The sequence below is a fragment of the Plasmodium coatneyi genome, chromosome 2 (genome assembly GCF_001680005.1).
Source record: "Plasmodium coatneyi strain Hackeri chromosome 2, complete sequence".
NCBI classification, from domain to species: domain Eukaryota; phylum Apicomplexa; class Aconoidasida; order Haemosporida; family Plasmodiidae; genus Plasmodium; species Plasmodium coatneyi.
In genome coordinates this window covers 150,226-175,256 of record NC_033557.1, presented here as the reverse complement: position 1 = coordinate 175,256, position 25,031 = coordinate 150,226, and the positions used below count along the sequence as shown (strand labels likewise).

At 40.3% G+C, this 25,031-nt stretch overlaps 4 protein-coding genes across 4 annotated transcripts; 2 read left to right on the top strand and 2 right to left on the bottom strand.

Moving 5' to 3' along the window:
- Positions 1-1,105: 1,105 nt before the first annotated feature.
- Positions 1,106-16,212, top strand: PCOAH_00002500 (Dynein heavy chain-like protein; the record flags this gene model as incomplete). The annotated part of the gene is made up of 2 exons (XM_020057065.1): positions 1,106-15,772; positions 15,967-16,212. The coding sequence occupies 2 exons, from the start codon at positions 1,106-1,108 to the stop codon at positions 16,210-16,212; spliced, it is 14,913 nt and encodes a 4,970-aa protein (XP_019912674.1).
- A 338-nt stretch (positions 16,213-16,550) lies between these two features.
- Positions 16,551-17,084, bottom strand: PCOAH_00002490 (Uncharacterized protein; the record flags this gene model as incomplete). Its single annotated transcript, XM_020057064.1, has 2 exons — positions 16,551-16,780; positions 16,982-17,084. The coding sequence occupies 2 exons, from the start codon at positions 17,082-17,084 to the stop codon at positions 16,551-16,553; spliced, it is 333 nt and encodes a 110-aa protein (XP_019912776.1).
- Positions 17,085-17,801: 717 nt separating this feature from the next.
- On the top strand, positions 17,802-20,432 carry PCOAH_00002480 (Uncharacterized protein; the record flags this gene model as incomplete). The annotated part of the gene is made up of 1 exon (XM_020057063.1): positions 17,802-20,432. One exon carries the CDS (start codon positions 17,802-17,804, stop codon positions 20,430-20,432), a length of 2,631 nt encoding a protein of 876 aa, XP_019912713.1.
- Positions 20,433-21,144: 712 nt separating this feature from the next.
- PCOAH_00002470 (Adapter-related protein complex 4 beta 1 subunit) lies at positions 21,145-24,285 on the bottom strand (the record flags this gene model as incomplete). Its single annotated transcript, XM_020057062.1, has 4 exons — positions 21,145-22,800; positions 22,989-23,797; positions 23,934-24,141; positions 24,256-24,285. The coding sequence occupies 4 exons, from the start codon at positions 24,283-24,285 to the stop codon at positions 21,145-21,147; spliced, it is 2,703 nt and encodes a 900-aa protein (XP_019912609.1).
- Between the last annotated feature and the right edge of the window lie 746 nt (positions 24,286-25,031).

The window sequence follows — 25,031 nt, the reverse complement described above, 5'->3', positions numbered from 1 at the left end:
TGCTGTGTAAGGGAACATGTGCCCTTATAGTTTCCAGAAGAGGTGTGCATATGTACATGTGCACAGTGGGCTTTTTACATTTCCATCGTGGGCCAGAACAAATGACTATTTTGTGAAGATCTATTCTGCTTTTAATCGACAAAAAAATTGAAGTCTTCATCAATTTGTGTAACAGGCCAGTCTTAAAAAATGGAGTAAAAAATTAAACGTAGGAAAAAAAGAACAAAAAGGTTATTTTCCACCGGGTGCATTCCGTGCACTGTTTTTGTAAGTAGAAATCTTTGCACACGCCTGAAAAAAAAAAAAAAAAAAAAAAAAAGACCTTTATTTTTGCATAAAAAGTGCTTAATATATATGTAGCATATTTTGTCTACCTGATTTATATTATCTCAAAAAAGGAAGATACTTTTCCTGTATGTATACCCCTTTGTGGTAAAAAAAAAAATGCGCAAAAATGTTAATATAAGACTTTACGATCAGATCAGAAAGTCCACAATTCAATGAAATTATTTCTGTGTTAGTTTTTACGTCCCTGTGGACAGGCTTTTTTTTTTTTGATCTAAGGTACTTTGTTAATATATATTTTGCATTGTACACTGTACGTTTGTTGTTTCAGCGAAAGGGAAAAAAGGAAAAAGATATGCAAGAATAAACTTGGTATTTGCACAACAGGGCATTAATTTTTTTGTGTCTTCGTTGCTCTGATGAGAAGTGGGCTTATAGGGGGCATTTAATGTATTTTTTTTCCCCCCTTGCTTGTGCAGTCCATTGGGGCATATGTAACTGTATGTACATTTAGTCACGCGTTAATTATTTTTTTCCCCCGTTTTAGACTTTCCTTTCATATGTGAGAATTCCCTATTGGGGCGTTCATTTTGTGGAGTTAAACGGGGTGAAGCGGCTTCGTGTGTGTGTAATTTCACCCATTAGTGGCACTGCAATGAGTAAGGTGTGTCTATGTAAGCACGCTCAGCAACTTTGTTGGGCGATTCGTAGAACCGACTTGTGAATTCCTCACGAAGGAGAAACGAAAGAGCAGCAATAGGTAGGTAACCCAATCAGACGAACCTATTTTAGGAGGAAACCCCACACACACACCCAAAAGATGGAACTGGAGAAGACGCACTTGATAAACTACTTCCTTGAAATATGTCCAACCGTTTTGGACTGCTCCAGGAAGGAGCTACAATCTGTGTTGGCAAAAAAGGAAGAGGAGAAAATAAGAAGATTTATGGCCGATAAGAATGTAAACCTGATCGTGATTGGGAAGGAAAAAAAAGAAGACGCAGATAATGAGGGGTCGGACAGAAATGGGCACTCAGGAAATGCCACCCAGCCAGAGGCTGAAGAAGAAGAATCAACCGTATCCGCACCTCTATCCGCAGCAACCGCAGGGGCGGAACGGGGCACGAAGTTGGAGAAGGAACCAGGGCATGTCCTATTCGTGGAGCTGAACATAAACTACAAATGCGTGACCAAAAGTGTTGCCATAGCTTTCATGAAACGAAAGAAAGAAAACTTCTTATCCATGCGTGACCAGATAGATAAGGGAAATAACAAAACCAACTTGTCGAACGAATTGCTCATGTTTGTCTGTGGACAACACGATTGCGATACTCCCCTGGATTTAGTATACTTATATTTATCGCAAGGTTTTAACACGATATTTGATGCCGCGTCCAGTGCTGCCCACAATGCACCTGCTAAGGATTCCATTCCAACTGGTTACGGTAGGAAGGAGCTTGAAATGAGTGGCGGTTTTGTTGGTACGTCTGCTATGAGTACCACTGCAGGGGGAAATAAATACTTAACATACGAAGGAGAAAATAAACTTTCGAACGTTCTAATGACCAACGTGTCGAAGAAGCTGAACGAACTTCTCATATCCATGAAGAATGCTCAGATCGATTTGAACATTCCTATCATAAACTTAAGTGTGGACAGAAGGATAAAAGAGTTAGTACGGGAATATCCAAACGTGGATGAAATAAAACCAGAGAAGTTAAAGGCACTGTGTGAATCCCAAGAATTTCTAAACCAGTTACAAAAGGATGTGACCAAATGGGTTGAAGAAATACAGAAGCTAACTAGACTGAATGGAGACTTCAAAAGTGGAAGTGCATTAGCAGAGATAAATTTTTGGATCGGATATGAAAATGCTCTGTCTCAGCTGGAAAATCAGCTAAAAACTCCTGAAGTACTCTTAACGTTACAAATTTTGAAAAGTGCCAAGAGGTACTTTGCAACAATGTCCTTCGACAGTGACATCCAACTGAAGCAGTCAAAGGAGTACGTCTTAAATGTGAACATTTTAATGAAGGACTTCCCCATAGATGATCTTCTAGGTGCACAGACGGTTCAGCAGATTATCCAGGCTGTAAGAATTATCTTCACCCATTTGAAGAAGTTAAAAAATACAACAAAATATCCCCTATCTAGATCGTACAATTTTGTGGAGGCCTTGTCTAGAGATTTGGGAAACACCCTGAAGAAGGTACTGTCCCCGCAGGCACTACTAAGCATGGATTACCAAGAATTCGACGTGCTCATTTCTGGATGCATGGAAGTGTTTCGCCTGTGGAATGACGAAATGAGGGTGTTCAAGGATATGGTAAGAGAACTCATAAAGAAAAGAAGTTTCAATGAGAGGGCACCTGCCAAAATGGTATTCGAACATATAAATCTGCAAGAAAGGTTAGACGAAATAAGGAAGTTCAGGAAGCAGCATCAAAAGTTTAAGGCGGTTATTACGAAGGTGTTTGGCGACGACAGAACAGTGGGAGTGAATCTCCTGAAGGATATAAATTCAGCGTATGATATTTTCTTACCGTTGGACGCTTTGGACTTGTCCAAAACGGGGGAAGAGCTGTGGGAAAAATCGAAACTCTCCTACGAATCAAGAATTAATAAAGTGGAGTCCCAAATTACGTTCAAATTGAGGGACCAATTAGGAGGGGCCAAAACGTCGACAGAAATGTTTAACGCCTTCTCTAAATTCAACCCGTTATTTTTTAGACCCAAAATTAGAGGCGCCATTCAGGAGTACCAAAACAGTTTAATACAAATTGTTGTAGACGATTTGAGGAAACTTCAAATGGTGTATATCAATGGGTATGTGAAAAGCCCCTCCGAAAAGGTGTCAACTATTAGGGACATTCCCTTGGTGGCTGGATCCATCATCTGGGCTAAGCAGATTGAACGGAAATTGGAAGACTCCCTCAAAAGGATAGAAAATGTGCTGGGAAGAGGGTGGGAACAACACTCTGAAGGGAAGAATTTACGGCAAAGTATTGACAATTTTAAGACTCTCCTTTCGCAAAATAAGACGTTTGAAAAATGGCTCAAGGGGGTGAAGAGCGCAGATAAGTTCGACATGTACGAGAAAATCATTAAGATAAAAAAGTTGGGGGTAAAAAATTTCGAAATTCTGGCAAACTACGATTTTGAATTTTTTAACCTCTTTAAGGAGGTTCGCTACTTACAGTCCATCAATTTGAGGGTCCCCTACTCCATAAAGGTGAAGGCAGATGAGACGAAACTGATATACCCGTACGCCCTAACTTTGCAGAAGACGTTTAGGAGTTACATGAAAATATGCCTCTTCATGGAGAACGAAGCGAAAGCAGTTCCCTTCAATTCGACTATAAGCAAGTTGGTGGCGTCCATACATAATAATGTGCAGGCGAAAATCAAGGAGGGGATTGGCCTACACTGGGATTCAGACGTGCTGGAGACATATGTAAGGAAGTTGACTGAAGTGGTTAACACGTTTGAGTCCATGGTGGATGAAGCCGTGCGGAAAAATTCCTTCGTTCTGGATACCCTAGATAGGATAAAAGTGTGCGAAATAGCAATTGAGGGGGAGGAAGTTACCAAGTTGGTGAAATCCATTCAGGAGAAAGCAGATGAGCTGTACCTGGAACATTACCGAAATGTGCATATCTGGATTGATGAGCTGAACACACTTTTGAATAAAATTCTGACAGATCGATTGGAGGAGGTCATAAAAACCTGGACAGGCGAATTTGTAAACTGGACCAGTGGTTCCCAGAAGGGGAAAAAATTCATAATGAAGGAAACGACACACGAATTTAAGATAATCAATCAGAAGTTTTATCTACACCCATCGATTGATACGATGAGGCAGATGTGGTACTCGAACCTGGCGCAGGCCATAAACATCATTTGCGGAATTCCTAGGGTTAAGAACATATATCAGAAAAAGGATAGGACTAAGGAAACTATCCAAATAGGGAAAGAAAATGATTCTAGCATTCCAAGTGAGGTCATATTGGATAATACATACAGACACATCATCTATTTTATAGACAAGAAAGTGTACGACGATGCGATAGAATGCATTAATGAGATGGTTGAAAAGGCGAGGAAATATGAATCCATGTGGTTGCAGTATAACACCCTGTGGAAAATAGAAATAGGAGACATCATCACTAACTTTGGTGAAGACATACAAACGTGGAAAGGGTTCATGAACGAAATTAGACAAACTGGATACACATTTGATACACTCGATACGGAAAAGAACTTCGGACCGATTGTTATAGATTATAGAATTCTTCAGTCGAAGGTGAGTTCTAAGTTTGAAAATTGGCAAAAGGAAATAGTATCTGAATTTTCTAAAAAGTTATCAGAAAAAATTGTGGTGTTGAAGGCGGAGATAGAAAAGGCCTTGAACGAATTAAATCTCCAAGCAGAAGTGACGAACGAGTCGGAAATTACAGCCATGCATATTCTGTCCATGGCTCCGAAGGATATCATAGCAATTATCAATACACACGATATGGAGGTTCTCTCCAAAATATGCAATAGTGTGTATAAATTTATAGAAAAGATTAATCAGATTAGTACCAAAGGGGCCGAATGGGACAGTAGGTGTGATGTGCTGAAGCAGAGCGAAGTGCTTCTGGAGAAGCAACGCTACGTCTTTCCAGGCAGTTGGATCTACATAGATAGCGTGATTGGAAAGGTTGAGACGGTAAATCAAATATGCAGTTATCAAATAAAGTTAGTAAAGGATTATTTTCCATACATACAAAGTTTAGTGCTAGAATTCGATGCCAACGTGCAGAATAGTATTAAGGTCCTATTCGACGAATGGAACAAAAATAAACCATCCCATGGGAATACAAACAGTACGAAGGCTTTGCAAATTATAAGTGCATTTGAAAGCAGAATTGATGTGACTAATGGGCAGTATGAAATATCAGAAAGGATAAAGAAGCTGATGAAGATTCGCAGCGAAGAAGCGGAAAATGGGTTCCACGTATCCCCCAACATTTTGAAAGAAGAAATAGCTTGCGTGAAAGGCATATGGGATGAGTTAAAGTCGATTTATTCGACCATCTCTGAAATGAAGAAAATGCTCTGGTGTAATGTAGAACCCAAAAATGTTAGGAACACCCTGAATGGGTTACTAGATTGTATAAAGAGAATACCCGCAAAGTATAGACAGTATGAAATTTTTGACAACGTGCAGGAAGAAATACAACAGTATTTAAAGACGTATGGATTGTTGTTAGATTTGAAGTCGGAATCGCTGAAGGATAGGCATTGGAGATTGATACTGCACAAGTTGCAAATCAAGATATATTACAACAAGTTAACGTTAGGAAATTTATGGTCCCTCAATTTGAGCGCACATGAGAATGCTCTACGGGAAATTCTTAATCAGTCACAAGGAGAAATGGCACTGGAAGAATTCCTCAGGGGGTTGAAAGACACCTGGAATGAGTACGAACTGGAACTTGTACAATATCAAAATAAATGCAAACTGATAAAAGGATGGAATGACATTTTTTCGACCATAGATGATCATCTAAATGCGCTGCAATCGATGAAGATATCTTCCTACGTGAAAATTTTCGAAGAAGAGACCCTCACGTGGGATGAAAAGTTAAATAGGTTACGAAATTTGTTAGATGTCTGGATGAATGTACAGAGGAAGTGGGTATACTTAGAAGGCGTGTTGAAAGGGTCCTCAGATATCAAGTCGCTACTACCTCAAGAATATAACAGGTTCAAGATTATCGATACGGATTTTATTAATATAATGAGGAAAACTAGTGAGAAACCCAAGCTGATGGAACTTTTTCAAATGGAAGGATTTCAGAAGCAGCTGGATAGACTATCCGATTCGTTGTCTAAGATCCAGAAGGCATTGGGGGAGTACCTAGAGAAGCAAAGAAATCAGTTCCCAAGGTTCTACTTTGTGGGGGATGAAGATTTACTAGAAATGATTGGAAATTCGAAGGATGCTAAGGTAATACAAAGAAATGTGAACAAAATGTTTGCAGGCATTAGCTCCTTCATCATTAAGGAGAATACCAGTGATGTGATACTTGGAATGTCGTCTAGAGAAGGGGAGGAAATCTTTTTTGAAGAGCCCATTTGTTTAAGTGCCTATAAAACGTTAAAAGAGTGGCTCATAACGTTGGAGACTTATATGAAGTCTACCCTGCAGAACTGTCTAGACAAGGCTGCGAAGGAGATCCTACAGATGGATGTGCTGGAATGCGCCAACAGTAGGGGAAACGATCAAATTATCGAATGGGCATCCAAGTACCCCAACCAAATTGTTTTACTCTGTCTGCAAATTCTTTGGACCTCTAACATTGAAGGGGATATGCAAGGTGGGTCGGTAACCGGTGATACATCTCCCAGTGAGCATGTACCTACGGGGAACATTTTCCAAAGGAGCGAAAAGATATGCGTCTCCCTGCTAGAATTTTTAGCTGTGAGTGTTGTCAAACAGAGGGATCACAGGACCAGGCAAAAAATTGTGCAAATGATAACGGAGTTGGTCCACCAGAGAGACGTTATACGTGTCTTGATAGAAAAGAACGTTCGAAGCGTCCATGATTTTACCTGGCTGCAGTATATGAGATTTTATTGGGATTCTAGCAAAACAAACAGTGGCGTAAATTTGTTGATAAAAATGGCAGATGCGACGTTTGAGTATGGGTATGAATATCTGGGCATGTGCGAAAAGTTAGTTCAAACGAAGTTAACAGATGCGTGCTTCTTAACCCTAACCCAGGCACTGAAGATGAAATTGGGGGGGAACCCCTTTGGACCTGCTGGGACAGGGAAAACTGAAAGTGTAAAGGCACTAGGGGCACAACTTGGAAGATACGTTCTAGTTTTTAACTGTGATGAGTCGTTTGATTTTACCGCTATGGGGAGAATCTTCGTTGGTTTGTGCCAAGTGGGCGCTTGGGGATGCTTCGATGAGTTTAACAGACTGGAGGAGAGAATCCTGTCCGCTGTGTCTGAACAAATTTTAACGATTCAAATGAGCTTAGCTCAGAGGAAGAGTGAAATTGAAATTTTGAACAAAAAAATAGGGCTAAATAAAAATGTGGGGATTTTTGTAACTATGAACCCCGGATACGCTGGGAGGTCAAATTTGCCTGATAATCTGAAGCAGCTGTTTAGAAGCTTTGCCATGATTGAGCCGAATAAGCAACTCATCGTTGAAGTGACTTTATTTTCGCAAGGCTTCATAAGTGCAGAGCATTTATCAAGTAAAATTGTGTCTCTCTTTGAATTATGTTCTGAGCAGTTGTCCAAGCAGCCTCACTACGACTTCGGATTGAGGTCACTCAAGAGTGTGCTAAATTCTGCAGGTAATTTGAAGAGGCAGGCTCTTTTGGAGGGTGCGCATGGTAGGGGGGAAGATGAAACAAATGTAGATAACGACACGGGAATAAGTAAAGGGGGGAGCATCGCTAAGGGGGAGAGTTCCACAGAAGGTATAGTTGAGATGGAGCAGAACTTACTCCTCAAATCAGTGTGTGATACGGTTTATCCGAAGCTAGTTTCGAGTGACATCCTTCTGATAAGAAGCTTACTAACGGGAGTATTCCCGAACATAAATGTAGCCCCGTTTGAGGAGAAGGCACTAGTGAACGAAATACATCGCATATGCAAGTCAAGGTTTTATACCCCCGAGGAGAAATGGGTAACGAAAATATGCCAGATATATCAGATAATGAAATTGCAACACGGGGTTATGTTAGTGGGGGATGTTGGAACAGGAAAAAGTAGCGCCTGGAAAGTATTGCTAGATGCCATGGAAGCGTTAGACAACGTCAAAGGGGTGAGTTACATCATCGATGCGAAGTCATTAGACAAGGAAGAAATATATGGAAAATTAGACAACATAAATTTGGAATGGACCGATGGAGTTTTTACAGCTATATTGAGGAAAATTCTTTACAATTCAGCACAGTCTGGGAATGCTACAAAAAGACACTGGATCATTTTCGATGGAGATGTAGATCCTGAATGGGCTGAAAATTTGAACAGCGTCTTGGATGACAATAAATTGTTGACTTTGCCAAATGGAGAGCGTTTGCCGATACCTGAAAGTGTTCGCATTTTGTTCGAAGTCGATACGTTGAAGCATGCAACATTGGCTACCGTCAGTAGATGCGGTATGATATGGTTTTCTAGGGACATACTCTCTCCAACGCTTCTGTTTAAGCATAAGTTGGCGAAGCTAAAATATGGTAATCATGATTACCCACGCCAAATGGACCGATTTAAGGCCTTCATTATGAACAACAATGAAAGTAGCGCTATTAGGAATGAGAGTGCACACATGAATGACTCCACGACGGTGCAGAGGACGTCAAACGATTCCCTCAGTAGTCACGAAAATATAAGGATGAGTGACAATTTAATGGACCATATGAAGAAAAATTCTCACATATTTTTCGATGAAAATGAAGATGAACTGAATGTATGTTCTACTAATACCATCGCATGTAGGGCGATCAAGCTGATTAGTGACTACTTTGAAGAAAACGAATTTGTGCACCAGTGTCTTTTGGGTGCTAACAAATTTGATCACGTGATGGATTATGAATATATAAGGGCTATTGAAAGTACATTTCTGCTGCTAGAAAAGGGGATTGACAATTTAGTGGTAAAAAATGAGAAAACAAATAACGGCATAACGGATGGAGATATAGAGAAGTATATCTCCAAATGGCTAGTCATGAGCATATTGTGGGGAATAGGTGGATCCTTAAATCTTGAAGCTAGGGAAAAATTTTCCATATATGTTGAGTCCATATGTTCTATTCCGTTGCCAGCCGATTTGTCGAGAAGTAGACAAATGGACGACAATGATTCGTCAGATGCGCCAAGGACGCTTTTAGATTACGAACCCAACATTGAAGACGGCGAATGGCATTGCTGGAAGGAGCGAGTCGAAATGATAGATGTAGACAGAGGAGAAGTATCCGATGCGACTCTTGTGATTGAAACAATGGATACGATAAGGCATGCAACCGTTTTGGAAGGGTGGTTAAATTTGAAGAAGCCATTCATTTTGTGTGGACCCCCAGGATCCGGAAAGACAATGACCTTAACATCTGTACTGAAGAAATCCTCCGAATTTGACATCGCTGCGTTAAATTTTTCTTCGGGCTCTTTACCAAATTTGTTGCTTCAGACATTTGACCACTATTGTGAGTATGTAAAAACGACTAGCGAATTGGTGTTAAGACCGGTGCAACCAGGAAAATGGTTGATCATTTTCGCTGATGAGATAAATTTGCCAACCCCAGACAAGTATGACACACAGAGAATTATCATGTTCATGAGACAGATCTACGAATCGCAAGGTTTCTGGAAATATGACTCTAACAATAATCAATGGAATTGGGTAAAAATAGAGAGAATAACCTTTGCCGGGGCGTGTAACCCTCCAACAGATGCAGGAAGAAACCCATTAAGTAATCGATTCCTTAGACACACGGCAATTTTGTATGTAGATTTCCCAGGGTATGAATCTCTGAAGCAAATATATGGTACCTTCAATAGAGCGATTTTGCGCAAATTTGGGGAAGCATCCCACATGGCTGACAATTTGACTCTGGCGATGGTAAATTTTTACACGAAATTTTCTGAAACGTTTACAATAGATATGCAGCCTCATTATATTTACAGCCCGAGAGAACTCACCAGGTGGAAGCTGGCCTTATACGAAACGTTAGAACATTGCGATCACTTAGAGAAAAGAGACCTGGTTCGGTTGTGCATCTGCGAGGGGCTAAGAATATTTCAAGATAGACTTATCTACAAAAAGGAGAAAAAACAAACGGATAAAATTATCGATGATATATTCAAATTTTGCTTCCCTGGCATTGGCGAAGCCGATTTGGAGAGGCCAATTCTGTTCACTTCGTACGTGCAAAATGAGTACAAGGAAATTGACAAGAAAGACTTGAAGGAATTGATAAAGGCAAAGTTAAAAGTTTTTAATGAAGAGGAGATAAATGTGCAGCTGGTCCTTTTTGACGACGTGTTGGATCATATAACAAGGATAGATCGAGTTTTGCGATTGCCTTTGGGACATCTGCTACTGGTCGGTGCGTCTGGGGCAGGGAAAACCATTTTGTCCCGCTTCGTTTCGTGGATTAATGGGCTGTCCGTTTTTCAAATTCGAGCTGGACGCAATTACTGCACTGAATCGTTTGAGGCCGATTTAAGAAGTGTCATGAAACGATCTGGAATAAAGGAAGAAAAAATAACATTCATATTTGACGAGTCGAACGTTTTAGGGCCCGCCTTTCTAGAAAGAATGAATGCCTTGCTAGCTAGTGGAGAAGTGCCCGGCTTGTTTGAAGGCGATAATTACACCGCCTTAATAAATGAGTGTAAAGCTGCGTATGGGTCCAATGTAGGTTTAGACGAGTCAGACATATTTAAAAAATTCACAAAGCAGGTTCAGAAAAATTTGCATATCGTTTTTACCATGAACCCAGCGAACCCGGATTTTGCAAATAGGCAAGCAACTTCACCAGCTTTGTTCAACAGATGTGTGATAGATTGGTTTGGGGACTGGCCTTATAGTGCCCTCCTGCAAGTTGCAAGTGAATTTATTTACAACCTCGACCTACCGGATAAGAATTTTCACATGGACAATGTAGAGGAGGTCCCAATAAAAGGGAAGATCCAATATAAGGATAACAAGTCGTATTATCTATCCAGAGCTATAGTCGAAATTCACAATTCTGTTGTGAGGATAAATGGTGTGCTTCTCAAGAAAGGCAGTAAATATAATTACATGACCCCGAGAGACTTTCTCGATTTCATTAAACACTTTTTGAAAATTATCGAGGAAAAGAAGGAAGAAGTTTCTGATCAGAAGAAGCACCTAAATTTAGGGTTAAACAAATTAAAGGATACAGAAGTGCAGGTGGCAGAATTGAGGAATTCGCTAGCTATAAATAAAAAGACCTTAGCCGAAAAGGATACAGAGGCGGAGGAAAAGATGAAACTGATGATAGAACAGCAAGCCGAAACGGAAGACAAAAAGAAGAAAGCGGAAATTCTAGCCAAAAAGTTAGATGAACAATTTATCATAATAGAGCAGAGAAAAGAAATTGTTAGAAAAGAATTAAGTGAAGTAGAACCCAAATTTAGAGAAGCAGAAGAAGCCGTTAAAAATATCCCTAAGAAAAATTTTGACGAATTAAGGGCTATGGCGAATCCTCCCATTTTGGTAAGAAATGCAGTGGAAGCGGTTGCCATACTTATTATGAATGAAGGAGATAAAAGCGTCACATGGGAAGATGCTAGAAAAATTATGAAGGGCCAGGATTTTATAAATAAAGTCCTCTACTTGGACAAGAAAATGGTAAAGCCTCAAACTAGTGCCCAAATTAAGAAGCGAATAAGTCATACTGATTGGGACGTGGATAGGATAAATAAAGCATCTCGCGCAGCAGGGCCATTGGCGAAGTGGGTCGAATCGGTTATTACGTTTTTAAATATATTAGAAACGGTTCAGCCGTTGGAGAATGAAATTGAGAAGCTGCAGGAAGAAACAAGAATTGCGGAAGATCAGTACAATGAGCAGAAGGATATCATTTCGGAGCTGGAAAAAAAATTAGTGCAATATAAGAATGATTATGCCCAGCTAATTAGCCAAGTGCAGAGCATTAAGCAAGAAATGGAAAATGTGGAAAATAAAATAAAGAGATCTATTAACCTGATTGATAATTTAAAATCTGAGAAGGAAAGGTGGTCAGAGACATTCATCAATTTGGAGGAAGCTTCCGAAACGTTTGTGGGGGATTGTCTCATAGCGGCAGCGTTCTGTGCTTACATTGGCTTCTTTGAACATTATGAAAGGCAGAAATTGAAGAAAACGTGGGGGGAAATTATAAAAATGCATCATATAAAACATAGACACGATTTATCTTTTATAGAATTTTTGTCTAACCCATCGGAAAGGTTGCAGTGGATAGCAAATGAATTGCCGAGCGATGAGTTGTCCATAGAAAATGCCATTATTATAAAGAGTTATATAAGGTACCCCATGATTATAGACCCATCAGATCAGGCCAGCACGTTCTTGCTTAACCAATATAGGGATAAGAAAATCGTGAAAACATCCTTTTCTGATAAAAATTTTATAAAGAATTTGGAGAGTGCACTACGATTTGGGTCGACATTGCTCGTCTATGATGTGGAAAAGGTGGATGCAATTCTGAACTCGGTGCTAAATCAGGAAACGCACAAGCAAGGCGGTCGTTTATTAATAACGATTGGAGATTCAGAAATTGATTACTCTCCCTCCTTTAACCTGTTTCTTACGTCGAGAGATGCACATTTTCAGTTTACCCCAGATTTGTGCAGCCGAGTGACGTTCGTGAATTTTACCTTAACACCATCTTCACTGCAGAACCAGTGCTTAAATATGATCCTAAAAAATGAAAGACCAGACATTGATAAGAAGAGGTGCGATTTGCTAAAACTGCAGGGAGAATACAAAGTGAAGATAAGGGAGTTAGAAGAATCATTACTTTTAGAATTGTCCAACGTGAAGGGAAACATACTGGATGATGATAACGTGATAACCACAATGGAAAAACTAAAAGTGCAAGCAGCAGAAGCGTCTAAAGAAGTAAGCATAGCCGAAGAAGTGATGGTAGAAATAGAGAACGTGAGTAACCAGTACTTATTCCTAGCGCAAGGATCCGCAAGGATATATTTCATTCTACAACATTTAGGAAGCATCAATTTTTTATATCAATACGATTTGAATTTTTTCTTTAATTTGATGAAAGATATGTTACGCAAGGAGGCATCCTCCTCAAATGTGAAGAAGAATAATGAGTACGAAGAAAGGTTAAAGTGTTTAGAAAATTTGTTATTCTCCTTAACGTATAGCAGGGTCGCTCGGGGGTTACTACAGGAAGATAGATACGTGTTCGCCTTGCAGTTGTGTTATGTGAAGGGTGTTATCAATCCGGGTATATGTATAGACCCAAATCATTTGCACTTTTTACTGAAGGATCATTACGCTAGTCATCGTGTAGATGAGGCCGTATCTTCCAATGAGGGGAGTAAAATTGAAAAAGAGTTATTGCCAGATTATACCGATGAACAGATAAGCACATTGAACAATTTGCTAAAACATAATTCTTTTTCGAATTTGAGGAAGAGTATAAAAAATGACAAGGAGAAGTGGATCCATTTGATTCATTCCACAGAACCGGAACAGTTAATTTCGTCGATAATTAGTGGCCCAATTTTTGGTGTGCAAAATGGGAAGAGTGACGAATCGGGGGAAGTCCTCAGTCGAAATGTAGACCCGAAAAATGGTACAAAGGATGAACAAATTTTAGCCTGCTTAAAGGAGTCACTAATTATTAAGGCAGTTAGACCAGATAAATTAGACAAATGCTTTAACAAGCTTATAAATGTGATTTTAGGGAAGGACTTCCTCTGGATTCCTGAATTATCGACTAACGAATTTGAGAAATATGTGAAGGAAAATGCCAGTGGGAATATCCCCATAGTGCTGATAAGCGCCCCTGGATTTGACCCGAGCAACAAGGTGCAACAGCTGAGTGAGAAATGTAGGGTGTCCCTCTTTTCCATCGCAATGGGTTCGGAAGAAGGGTACATTTCAGCAGAAAAAATCATATCATCTGCTCAAAAAAATGGAGGGTGGGTTCTACTAAAAAATATTCACTTATCGCCTAAATGGCTTCATCAGTTGGAGAAAAACATACACAAAGCCACGACAAACCACAATTTTCGATTATTCCTCACGATGGAAATAAACCCTAAAATTCCTCCCAATTTGCTACGTATATCCCTGACCTTCATGTTCGAACCACCTGTAGGTATTAAATCGTCCATACTGAGGACATTCTCTTTATTTTTAGAAAACAGAAATTTAGAAGATCCAAAAATTGCCAGGATAAGATTGTACTTCCTTGTTTCCTTCCTGCATGCAATAATTTTGGAAAGAAGGAGATACACCCCCATCGGATGGACCAAGGGATACGAATTTGGTGACTCCGATTTGGCGTGTGCTTTATCCGTTGTAGATAATTGGTTAGATAGAGCATCCACAAAAATAGGGAAGAGCGTCATTGAGCATATAGATCCTTCTAACATCCCTTGGGATGCCATAAAAAAAATACTAAATGAGGTGGTCTACGGTGGTAGATTGGACAATTTGGTGGACTCCAAAATTTTAGACACCTTCATTGAGCATTTGATGAATTCCAACTCCTTTGAAGCCGATTTTAAATTAAACATTTGTAACAGTTCCTCTGAAAAGGATTTGTTAACTTCACCAGATCTGTTCAGACAGTTGAATGACTACCTAAAATGGACAAGTAATATGAGTAACACTGATTTACCTGCATGGCTCGGCTTCGGAAAACAAGCGGAAGGGTTGCTAACCACCAGAACGAATTTTAGCATTCTAAGCAAGTGGAACATTTTGTATAGTAAAAGCTGCTCCGATGTTTATGAACCGTTGCCTCATGCTCCTCTGACGAAGGCACTAGGGGAGGAGAACAACTTTAGCATGGAGTTGTACAGAAAAGGGGATAAGCGGGTCCTCCCCATGGTTTCCCCGGGTGACGGTGATGTGACAAAAGGTGCCATGATGGATCAAGGCGAGGAAGGTATTTCCTCCTCTGAGGAGAGCGAACTGTCCGAATCGTCCATCGCAAGTAGGGTCACGCATCGATACTCACAGAACGAAAATGTCCTATTCATTAACCAAATTTTGGATAGCCTGCCTGAGTACATTCCCGAATTGGAAAGAAATGAAGAAAATATGAGTAACGCCGTTTTTAGGTGCTTCGAAAGGGAGAATCACCTCTTTAGGGATCTTCTAAAAATCATTAGGGGTAACTTAAATCAGCTAAAAAATGTGCTAGAGGAAAAATTAAAATACACGAATAAATTGAGAGCACTGGCTAAGGACTTAAACTCATTCAACGTGCCACCTAGTTGGCTCATCGATGGGAATGCAACTAACTTGAATTTAACAAATTGGATAAGAGAGTTAATTAATCGTTTTTATCAAATAATAGTCATAACTACAGAGCTGAACGGAAGTAGGAAAGCAAATTTGAACAAACAAAAAAGTATGAACAGAGGTAGGGGCCGGAGCAGTAGTCGTAGCTGTAGTAATGACCTCACCTTGGAAGCATATCATCAGAAAAATAACGACACAATAACGGCTCACTTTAAATTGGACAAGAAATTGTCTATTCATTTTATATGGCTGGGTGGTTTATTTTACCCAAGGGCGTTTATTACAGCAACTAGGCAACTGTCTGCTTCTAAATTTAAGAATTCGCTAGACGACTTGGAGTTGTCAGTGGCCATTGGGGCAAGCCCCGGGGATCTGCTCGATGACACCGTTCATTTTACGATTACTTGTTTGTCCATCGAGGGCGCCCAGTGGAGCGACGTGGAGGGGGTAAGCAATGTGCGGTTTGGCAATTTCCTCACCACCGATTTGTTACGGCCAATTTGTTGCGGCCAATTTGTTGCGGCCAATTCGTTACCCTGAATTACTACCCCAATTTGTTGCCATTACTTCGCACGCACCTCACATGCACCCTTCCACCTACCACCTACCATCTATCACCCTTCCCTTTTTACCCTCCGCAGTGCCTCATCCTGAGCGACGAACTGGCCATCGACCTCCCCCCAGTAACCATCACCTGGGAAAAGAAGGATATCTTGAATAAAAAAATAAGCGAAAAATCCAATTCCACCTTTATGGAGTTACCAATTTATTTGGACAAATCGAGGAGATCGTTTATTGGCTTCTGGAAGTTTCCCGTTTCACGGGGGGTACTGAAGGAAAATTGGTACCAGCGAGGGGTGGCCATCTTTTTATCCAAAACGTACTGACGGGTGGGGCTGCAACAAGGGCCTCTTAATTATTGTGCCTAGCTTCGCAACACCTTTCGTACCGCCTTTCGTACCACCTTTCGTTCTACGCTATCCATCATTTTGTGATTCTTCTCACACGTGATGTTATTTCCTCAAGTGTGTCTTCCTTCGCTGCACCAACATTTGTGCCCATTTTGCCTCCTTGTGGAACATCCTATTTGGAAAAACTGAACGATGGTACCCACAAAGAATGCGTCAAATGGAAGGGACATTCAACCACTTAGTAGTAACACACCTTTGTAGCACCGCAGGGAGGACACGTCCCTTCTCATCACTCTTTTTTCCCTTTGTGTGCTTCATTTGGCGTTATTTATCCCCTTGAGTATTTTCTTCCTCTTTTCGTCTGCCGTCATGTTAGAGTCCATAACCACTGTGCTGTCCTCACCTTTGGAGTAGTACGGCTTGTTCCATTTTTCTATTTCCTCTGTGGTAAAAAAATCTGCTTTTTTTTTTTTAATGAATATGTTGTTGCTCTTCGGGTTGTTGTACTCGCTGATCAGAATCCAGGCGAGTCCAACGGTTATTCCTAAAATGAAGAGGGACGGGGGTGAGGTGCGTTTGTGTGTGCATCATATGAACTGATAGGCGGAATACAGCGGAACGTAATCTGCACTTGCAGCGTAGATGCATTTACATATGTAGCGCATGTGGGATAGCACACACAACATTGAGACGTGGGGATGCTTTCGATTGAATGTCCTTATTGGCACTCTGTTCTTGGGTTTACCAGAAAACCATACGCTAATCCTGAACGCAGGACTTCCCCTAAGCAACGCAGTTCTTTTAAAGTTTTTTACTTCCTTCGCAAGCTTGTCCTTTATGCTATTCATGGGGGTGGGGAAGTTGAGGTTAATTTGAGTTCACACTTGGGGAGTAATTCAGCAAAAAAGGGGTTCATTGGATGGGTTGAAGAAGGGTGGGGTCACATAACGAGGGTGAAAATAAAACGCGGAAAAGAGGAAAAAAAAAAAAAAAAAAAAGCAAAGTTACAAAATGGCGCAAACGGGCAGAGATAAGGATAAGCGGCACAACGAGAATAACTCTCCTTCGGAATGTTTGCGATAATTGGAGCGATCGTTTACTTAAAAAAGTGCTAATTGGGGACAACTGGCGAAGGCGCCTCTGTTTAGAAAATTACCTGCTGCAGATATGTCACACGTGCGTAAGGGAGTGCTGAAACAGGTGGATAATTATATACCTATACGTACATACAGGAAGGACATGCGTTTGAGCACCGTAGAACTATTTTTGCGACGTTTTACCCTGAGGTATACGCGGCCGTAATTTGTGAGCCTTGGCAAAATTGGCGAGGTTCACTGCTCCTTAGAGGGTCACTCCTTTAATTTGCATTTAAGTGGATCACTAAATGTGGCCACTTCTCAATGGATAAAATTTTCATAAATGTTAAGTGGCGTGTAAAAGTACATGTGGGATTACATATGCACAGTGGGTTGCTCTTCCCCACGATCGATTCGCCAAGCGGTGTAAAAAAAAAATGTACCCCTTTTAAAATGAAGTAATGACACACAGGTGCGAAGGCGAAGTAGATGATGTCTCTGGGGTGGCACACAACCAAGTTGCTGTCGAGGAGCAGAAAAAATGTAACTTTACCTTTAGGAAGAAAATGGAACTTCACAAAGGAGGTGCGTCATTTTGCAGCTAGCTATTTGCTAGAAGAGGACGTCGGGATCAACCATTTTATGAGCGACTTTTTAGGTGAAAATGGATTCGATGGGGAAGAAGAAAAAAAGGACCTGGTGTGTATCTTTAAATATAAATGTGAAGATTTTCACGTGTATGAAATTGGGAAAGATAAAAATGTTCTAAATTTGAGCTATGTTAGGGAGAGGGTAAAATGTGAGCGTGGGATTGACCACCCCAATGGCGAAGCGAGAGACAGCCTCGAAAAGGTCGATGGCGGTGATCAGACTAAACGGAAGCAGAAAATAACTGTCAAAAAACCTGCCTGGGTGCAAGAGCGGAGAGACCACGATGGGTGCTACAGTTCGCCACAACCAGATGGGGATTTTTTTGTGAACACCCCAGAGGAGAAAAACGAATGGATAAGTTTTATTCTGTATAAGGTGAACAAGGACACACAGGAAGCCATCAGAGAAATTAGCAAAAGTACCAACATCCCGATAAAAGATTTTTACTACGCAGGTTTTAAGGATAAGAGAAGTGTGTCCACGCAAATCATTTCCACTAGCATGATGCACATTCATAAAATAAGGAACCTGATGAGGAATGGGCACACAAATAATGGAAAAATGAAGAAGATACAAATTTGTAGCCTCGAAAAAGTACACAAAAGAGTGGAATTAGGCGCACATAGTGGGAATAGATTTGTGGTAGTTTTGAGAAATGTACAAAGACATGAGGATTATTTAAGGCATAAATTGGAGCAGATTAAAAAACATGGGTTTATAAATTATTTTGGAATGCAAAGATTTGGAGTGTATAAAAATACCTTCAATAAAGGGAAGGCGTTAATACGCAGGGATTATAAGGAATACATAGGGCATGTCTTAGATCCTCTCATTTTTGAAAATAAAAGATTTTATGGAAATGTTACAAAAGATAATCTGACTATTTTTTTGAAAAATGCATGCGATATATATCATAAGAAAAACGCCACCTTTGCTTTTCGTTATTTGTCTCACAAAACGAATAAGTTGCTCCGAAGGGGGGACGCAATTCCACGTGATGAATTGGGCAACCCAACTAACGTGAACAAGCACCTCTTTTCGTATCTGACCAATTCGGAGTACGAGGCGTACATCCTCCTTCGGAATTTGTACATGTGCGAGAGGAACAGCCGCGGTGATAGCGGCGATGGCAATCTCACCTACCGGATTGATGGACGAAGCAAGGCGGATGAACCCGCTGAAACGGAGAATCAGAAACGTTTGGTCGACAATGCACAGAATGAACGCGACAGAAAGCACACTAACTTGCCCGAGGGAGAAACCCATTTTTACAAGAACGAGAAGACATGCGTTAAGGGGGTAAGCATGGAGACAAGAAGATTTCACATGCACTCTTACAGCGCGAAGATTTTCAACATGTTAACCTCGTACCGGTTGGAAAATTTCGGTGCTGCACCTGGAAAGGGGGACTATGTTTTTGTGAAGGAGATGCAGTCGGAAGGGGGGGAAGCAAAAGCGCAGCATAATTACATAACTGTGTTGTATGGTAAGGAGGAAAGCGGCGAAATGGATAGCAGGGATACCCAATTGGACGGTGCAAGCATCTATAATGTCGTCTTGCCCGTCCTGGGGAGCATGCCCCCCAGGCTATCCTACCTAAACGTCTTCAAAAGGTTATACAGAAAGTATAGGGGAAGCCAAGTAAGACTCGTTTTCTTAGAAATATTACTCTACCTGATGTATACCCTTCACGAAGATAAGCTGTTCAGGGTGCATGACGATAAGGTAGTAACAGCGTTCCTACAGCATTTGATAAAAAAAGATGAAAAGAAAAATGTTAACCAGTCCATTCGGATAGCTAGCGATAATATATTAAGTAATTCCATTCCGATTAAACAAGTCTTACATACAATAAAAAAGTTTGACACTTACGTCAATTCGTTTGAATACGAGTATGGAATGACTTGCGTTTTTAGAAACATAGTCACGCGGCCAGCAAATATGTATTTCTGCTTTTGTCAGTATAAGGAGCCGAAGAGGAAATTCCTCTCCGATTTGTATGCCGCGTCTAATTTTGGGAAAAATGAAAATTCAAAAGGGAAAGTACATGCCCATCTGTGTAACGAAATATCTGCACGTGGTGATCAAGCTGAACAGACAAACAGGGATAAGGAAGGGAGGTATTCACATAATGTGGCTGCAAGTGGGCATAACAATACTTCCCCAGAAGAGAAAAAGGAAAATAGGAGCAGTGAACAATTTCAAAGTGATACAAGCAGTCATAGAAACAGTAAAGAGAAAATGACAAAATGCGAGGGAAATTTGAGTGCCCTGATATTAAGCTTTAGCTTGAACTCCTCCTCCTATGCCACCATGTTGGTGCGGGAGTTGTACGGAAAACACAATGAGCTGTTGGTTTACAATTTGATTAAAAATTGTGAGAAGTATGATGAAGAAGTTGGAATGTTGGGTGAGATGGGAAAAGACAACGGAATGGAAAATCAACTAGGGAAGACGAAAATATGGTAGCGTTTTTTTTCCCCCCCGTCATATATTCGTTGCGCAGGTTATAATAAAGCGTTCCATAGGGTATTCGTGTGCTAGATAATTTGATATTACTAATGAGGGGGAAAATGTAAGGGAATCCTCGCCCACACAGGGCAGACTTGTAAACATGTCAAATCTGTTTTTTATATTGCTTCACATTTTCCGCTGCATTACGTGGAACAAAAAAAAAAAAAAAAATAAAAGAGCATTTCCTTTTAAGAAAAGTGCACAGCGCGTCAATCTGTTTTGTCATTCCATTTGGAACGGCATGGGAACACATTTTAAAACACATCATTTGGGGAAGTGGTTTTAAAAAAAGACAGTTCGTATACATGGGGGGGAGTTATGAAACTGTTCCCATGTAAGAAGATATATAAACGATGATGATATTAATTAAAGTGGTCAGACAAATAAAAAAAATTATGCACAGCAACATATGCATGCTTTCATACACATGAGGTACATATAGACATGACTCCCCTGCACTGCTGCAGTTGGGCAGATGGGGAGGTGTGTACGGGGAGCACACATCGGGGACGGTTACAATTCATTGTGCGTGCAATTTTGCCAGTCACGTGGGGGAGTATTCGGGAAAAGGCAAAATTACATCAAACAGGGGATAGCAACGCTTGATTGGAGGGTACTGAAGGGGAATATCGTGGCGCAAGAATGGTTCGCACGAAATGGAAGGACGTCACATGAAATCCATGAATATGTCCCTGAAATAATCGGTGAAGCGATCGAGCATGTTGGAGTCTTCACACTGGGACTTCAGTATCCAGTTGATCGAATTTTCGGCCTTGTTGAAAATTATCTCAATAAAAATGTACTGCTTCGTGTAGAATTGCGCGTACATGTAGAACTTTAGGCACTGATCGATTTCCCCAGATGCAAGTGTTACAATGTTGTATTTGGATATAAATTCGTCAATGGTTTCTAACTGTAAGTTGTAGTAATTTTTTCTTAAAAATAATTTTTCGTTATTCTGTTCAGGTAAAATACTCCACTGCTCTTGGTAGTGTTCTGGGTTTATACTTTCTGCATCGATTAAAATGTCAGACAGTTTGTTCAAGTGGTCTGAATTCGTGGCGTTGATCGATTCATGCGACTTTTTCTTCTCCAACTTTTTACTATTGGGGGGGTTACTACCAGCGGTGGTTGTGGTTGCGTTGTTCGCAGAACCTCTGACGAGTGATTTTTTTACATTTCCACTAAAGGGGGTGTTCATCTTGTTGAGGTGTTTTGGCGCTTCTGCAGAGAGGTGGTCGTTCCCCAGGTCGTCGCCTTCTCGATGATCGTGCGTGTGACCGTTCGCGTTATGCTTGTCCCCGCTGTGGTGATAAGGATCTGTGTCATCATCTCCCATTAGGAGCATATCCTCGTTCATGTTGGGAAGGTTTCCACTGGTTCTGTTGTTATAGTGATTTGTGTGGGTGTCACTGCTAGACAAAGGGTACTTACCACCCATTCGGGCATCCTCCTCTGGGGAGTTCACAAAGCTTTCCCTGTCCGTGTCGCTAACATGTGGAATGTTACCTGCACCATTTTCTACACCAGCGTCGTCCATATGAATACGATGGTCACGGGTCGGGTCATGTTCATTTTCCTCCGGGTCGTACGTTCCGCCGAAACGTATTTTAGAATACTCCACAAATTTGTATATAGGCTGCTTATACAATACAGAGAGGGTGTTAAATTCATTGAACAATTTATCCAATAAAATATTTTCATTCGATTCGCAGAAATTTTTTACAAGTTTTTTTTTACAAACGATAATTTTGAAGGCTTCTTCATAATTATAACTTAGCAGTTTGTAATAAAAGTGCACTTTGTCCGTAAGTTCTGGGTATTTATAATTTTTTAAAATGTTGTCAAAAAGGGAGGCAATAATGACTACCATTTCGGAAGGTCTCCTATATAGGACCTTCACACATGCCGTCAACAATTCCAGCATGAATAAATAGGAGCAGTCGGTTAGAGTAACATATTCTTCTAAAATGTAGGGTGCATTTTCTATGTATTCTGAATATTCCCCGACAATCCAAATGTAGGACCTGATTCCATCATTGTCTATCAGTTTGTTATCATGTTTTATAATTTCTTCGATAATTACTTTGGTGTATTCTTCGTACTTTCTCAGTATATTGGCTAGCATTTCTATCGTGGCGCTGCAAATGTAGGAATGGTTCATGGGGAGAAAGGAAGACAGGGCTAACTCCACTATTTTCGAAATTGCTTTGGGTATTTTCAGAGCTATGCACCCGATGGAGTAAATGGCCTTCCGTGCGATGTCCACGTTCTGGTCATAGATGTATTCGCTCAGTTCGTTCGTTATCATGACCAAGTTGTTCTGCGGAGTGTGGGTAAAAAAATGCGCAAATTGAGTGCACGTTTGAGGGGGGGGATTCTCATCATGTGGGAACCCTTTCGCGTCACAACCGGATAGGTGCACAAAATGTACAATGCGAGGGGAGAAACTTCCCAATGGTGTTATGAGGAGCAAGGGAGAGTATAAACTCCACTATAGGAGTTTCTCACCTTCGTGGCCACCGACACGAGGATGTCCAACTTAATGTCCTTTATGTAGGTAAGATCATTATATCGAAAGAAGAAGTGCTTGTAGTCATAGTCGAATATGTTGTAGTTCAGCTTATTAGCCTCGTGTAGCAACAAGTTCGTGTGCAACAGAACGATGTAAGAAATTTCGTAAGAAGAGGTGGAAATTAACGTAAGCAAAGGATCCTTCATTCTTTGAAAAATTTGAATTTGTAAATTTGTATCATTGGCAGAGAAATTTAAAAAACATTTTAAACAGGAGAGAAATACAGCGGAGGAAAAATCTCTTATGTGATTTTCTAGTATATTCATAATGTCATACATTTCGTCTTCATTTTCTGGAATGTAGGTACTTACGATATTTAGAACAACGCATTTTCCCCATTCGTTGAAGGTGGATATTTTATTTAGCATGTTAAAAATAATTTCTTTATTTACTTTTAGTCCTCCTTCATCTACCAATATTTCGTTCAATGCATGCACTGCGTTTATTATACACTGTGAGTCTTTGTCTAGAAGTTTATTTTTCAAAATTTTTATGACATCGTTTTTTATAGCTATTTGTGGGTTCATTTTAATCAGCTTGACACAACTGATTATGGCGATTCTTCGGACGTAGGAATTTTTATCGTTCAGTCCGTTAAATAAAGGCCCTTCTATATACTCAAACAAATTATTAATTCGCAAATTGCAGAAACTCCGTAAGGCTAGTCCCCTTATAATTGGGTCGTCATCTTTGCTGTCCTTTTGCAGGGTGTTTATGGTGAGCAGGGAAAGTTCCGAGTTGGTCTCTGCGGTGGTCACAGTGGTGTGTGTGACGTACAAATGTGTAATAAAAGGGGTGACTCTAAAAATGCAACAAATTGGATGCAACTAACAACTATGCGTTATAAACATCTCCTGGCGAGACGTAACAAAACAACTCACCTGCGTAGTTATTCAGGTAGAGGTATATCATTTTTTTCTGTATTATATCATTAGTGTTTGATATCATTATAATGTCCGGAAATAGCTTTGATACATCGACCCCGAGGGTCATGTACGCTATTACCTTCTTTAGCACCTCTCTTTTCTTTTCTTCATTTTTTTCTTGTGGGAGTTTTTTTAAAACTTCTTTTAGCTTGTTTATCTCGCTCTGCAGTGAGGGTGGGGGGGTGCAAATGTCATCCGTGTGTGCATGTGGACAGGCGCATATACTCGCAGCTACTGCTGCGTGGGGTACATGGCTTGAAAGAAAAAAGAAAAATACGGTGGACATGTCATTTTTACTCTTTTGCATTCTACAAAACATTGTGGAATGGGCGTATTTTTCTTATTTACTTGGCCAGGAGACATGTCAACGAACGTTGCAAGCGAAAAGACGAGAAGTGCTCCTTGAGTATACTTATAACAACAAATAGGCGTTGCTGCGAAATTTACTTTGTACACACATAAGTGGGTAGATATGTTCACGTGTATGTGTGCTTCAAAAGGAGTTAGCTCCTAGGGGGTACGGCGATCCTTATCGCAGTCGTGCGGTCACATAGTAGCAGGGCTTCATGGAGACATAGTGACAGAAAAAAGGAAGGCCAGCTGGTCAATTATTAATATCCGCAGAACTACTTTAAATCAAATCAGAAGAAAAGGAAACGAAAAAAAGAAGAAGCCAAACTTTCCGTTCAGAATGTAACACGATACCAGTTGGTATATCCTTGGTATGAAAATAAAAAAAAAAAAAAAAAAAAGGGGGCAATTCTTTAAGCACCAAACATCAACAAACATAGTTAACGATTTCTTCGACTGGCAAAAAGGAATTGCTCACCAATCCTTCTAAGATGATCACTGAAGAGTATTTTCCCCCCATTTGGCCATAAAAGCGTGTTTTAACGTATACATTCAAAAAAAAAAAAAAAAAAATTTTTCTTTTTTTTTTTTCCGATGTGATCACCTTTGATATACAATTGGGCAGCAAAGCTTAGTAACAGTAATCGGGATAGATATAAAAAGAGTGGAAAAGAAAAATAAGCATAACGGTGAACATTTGTG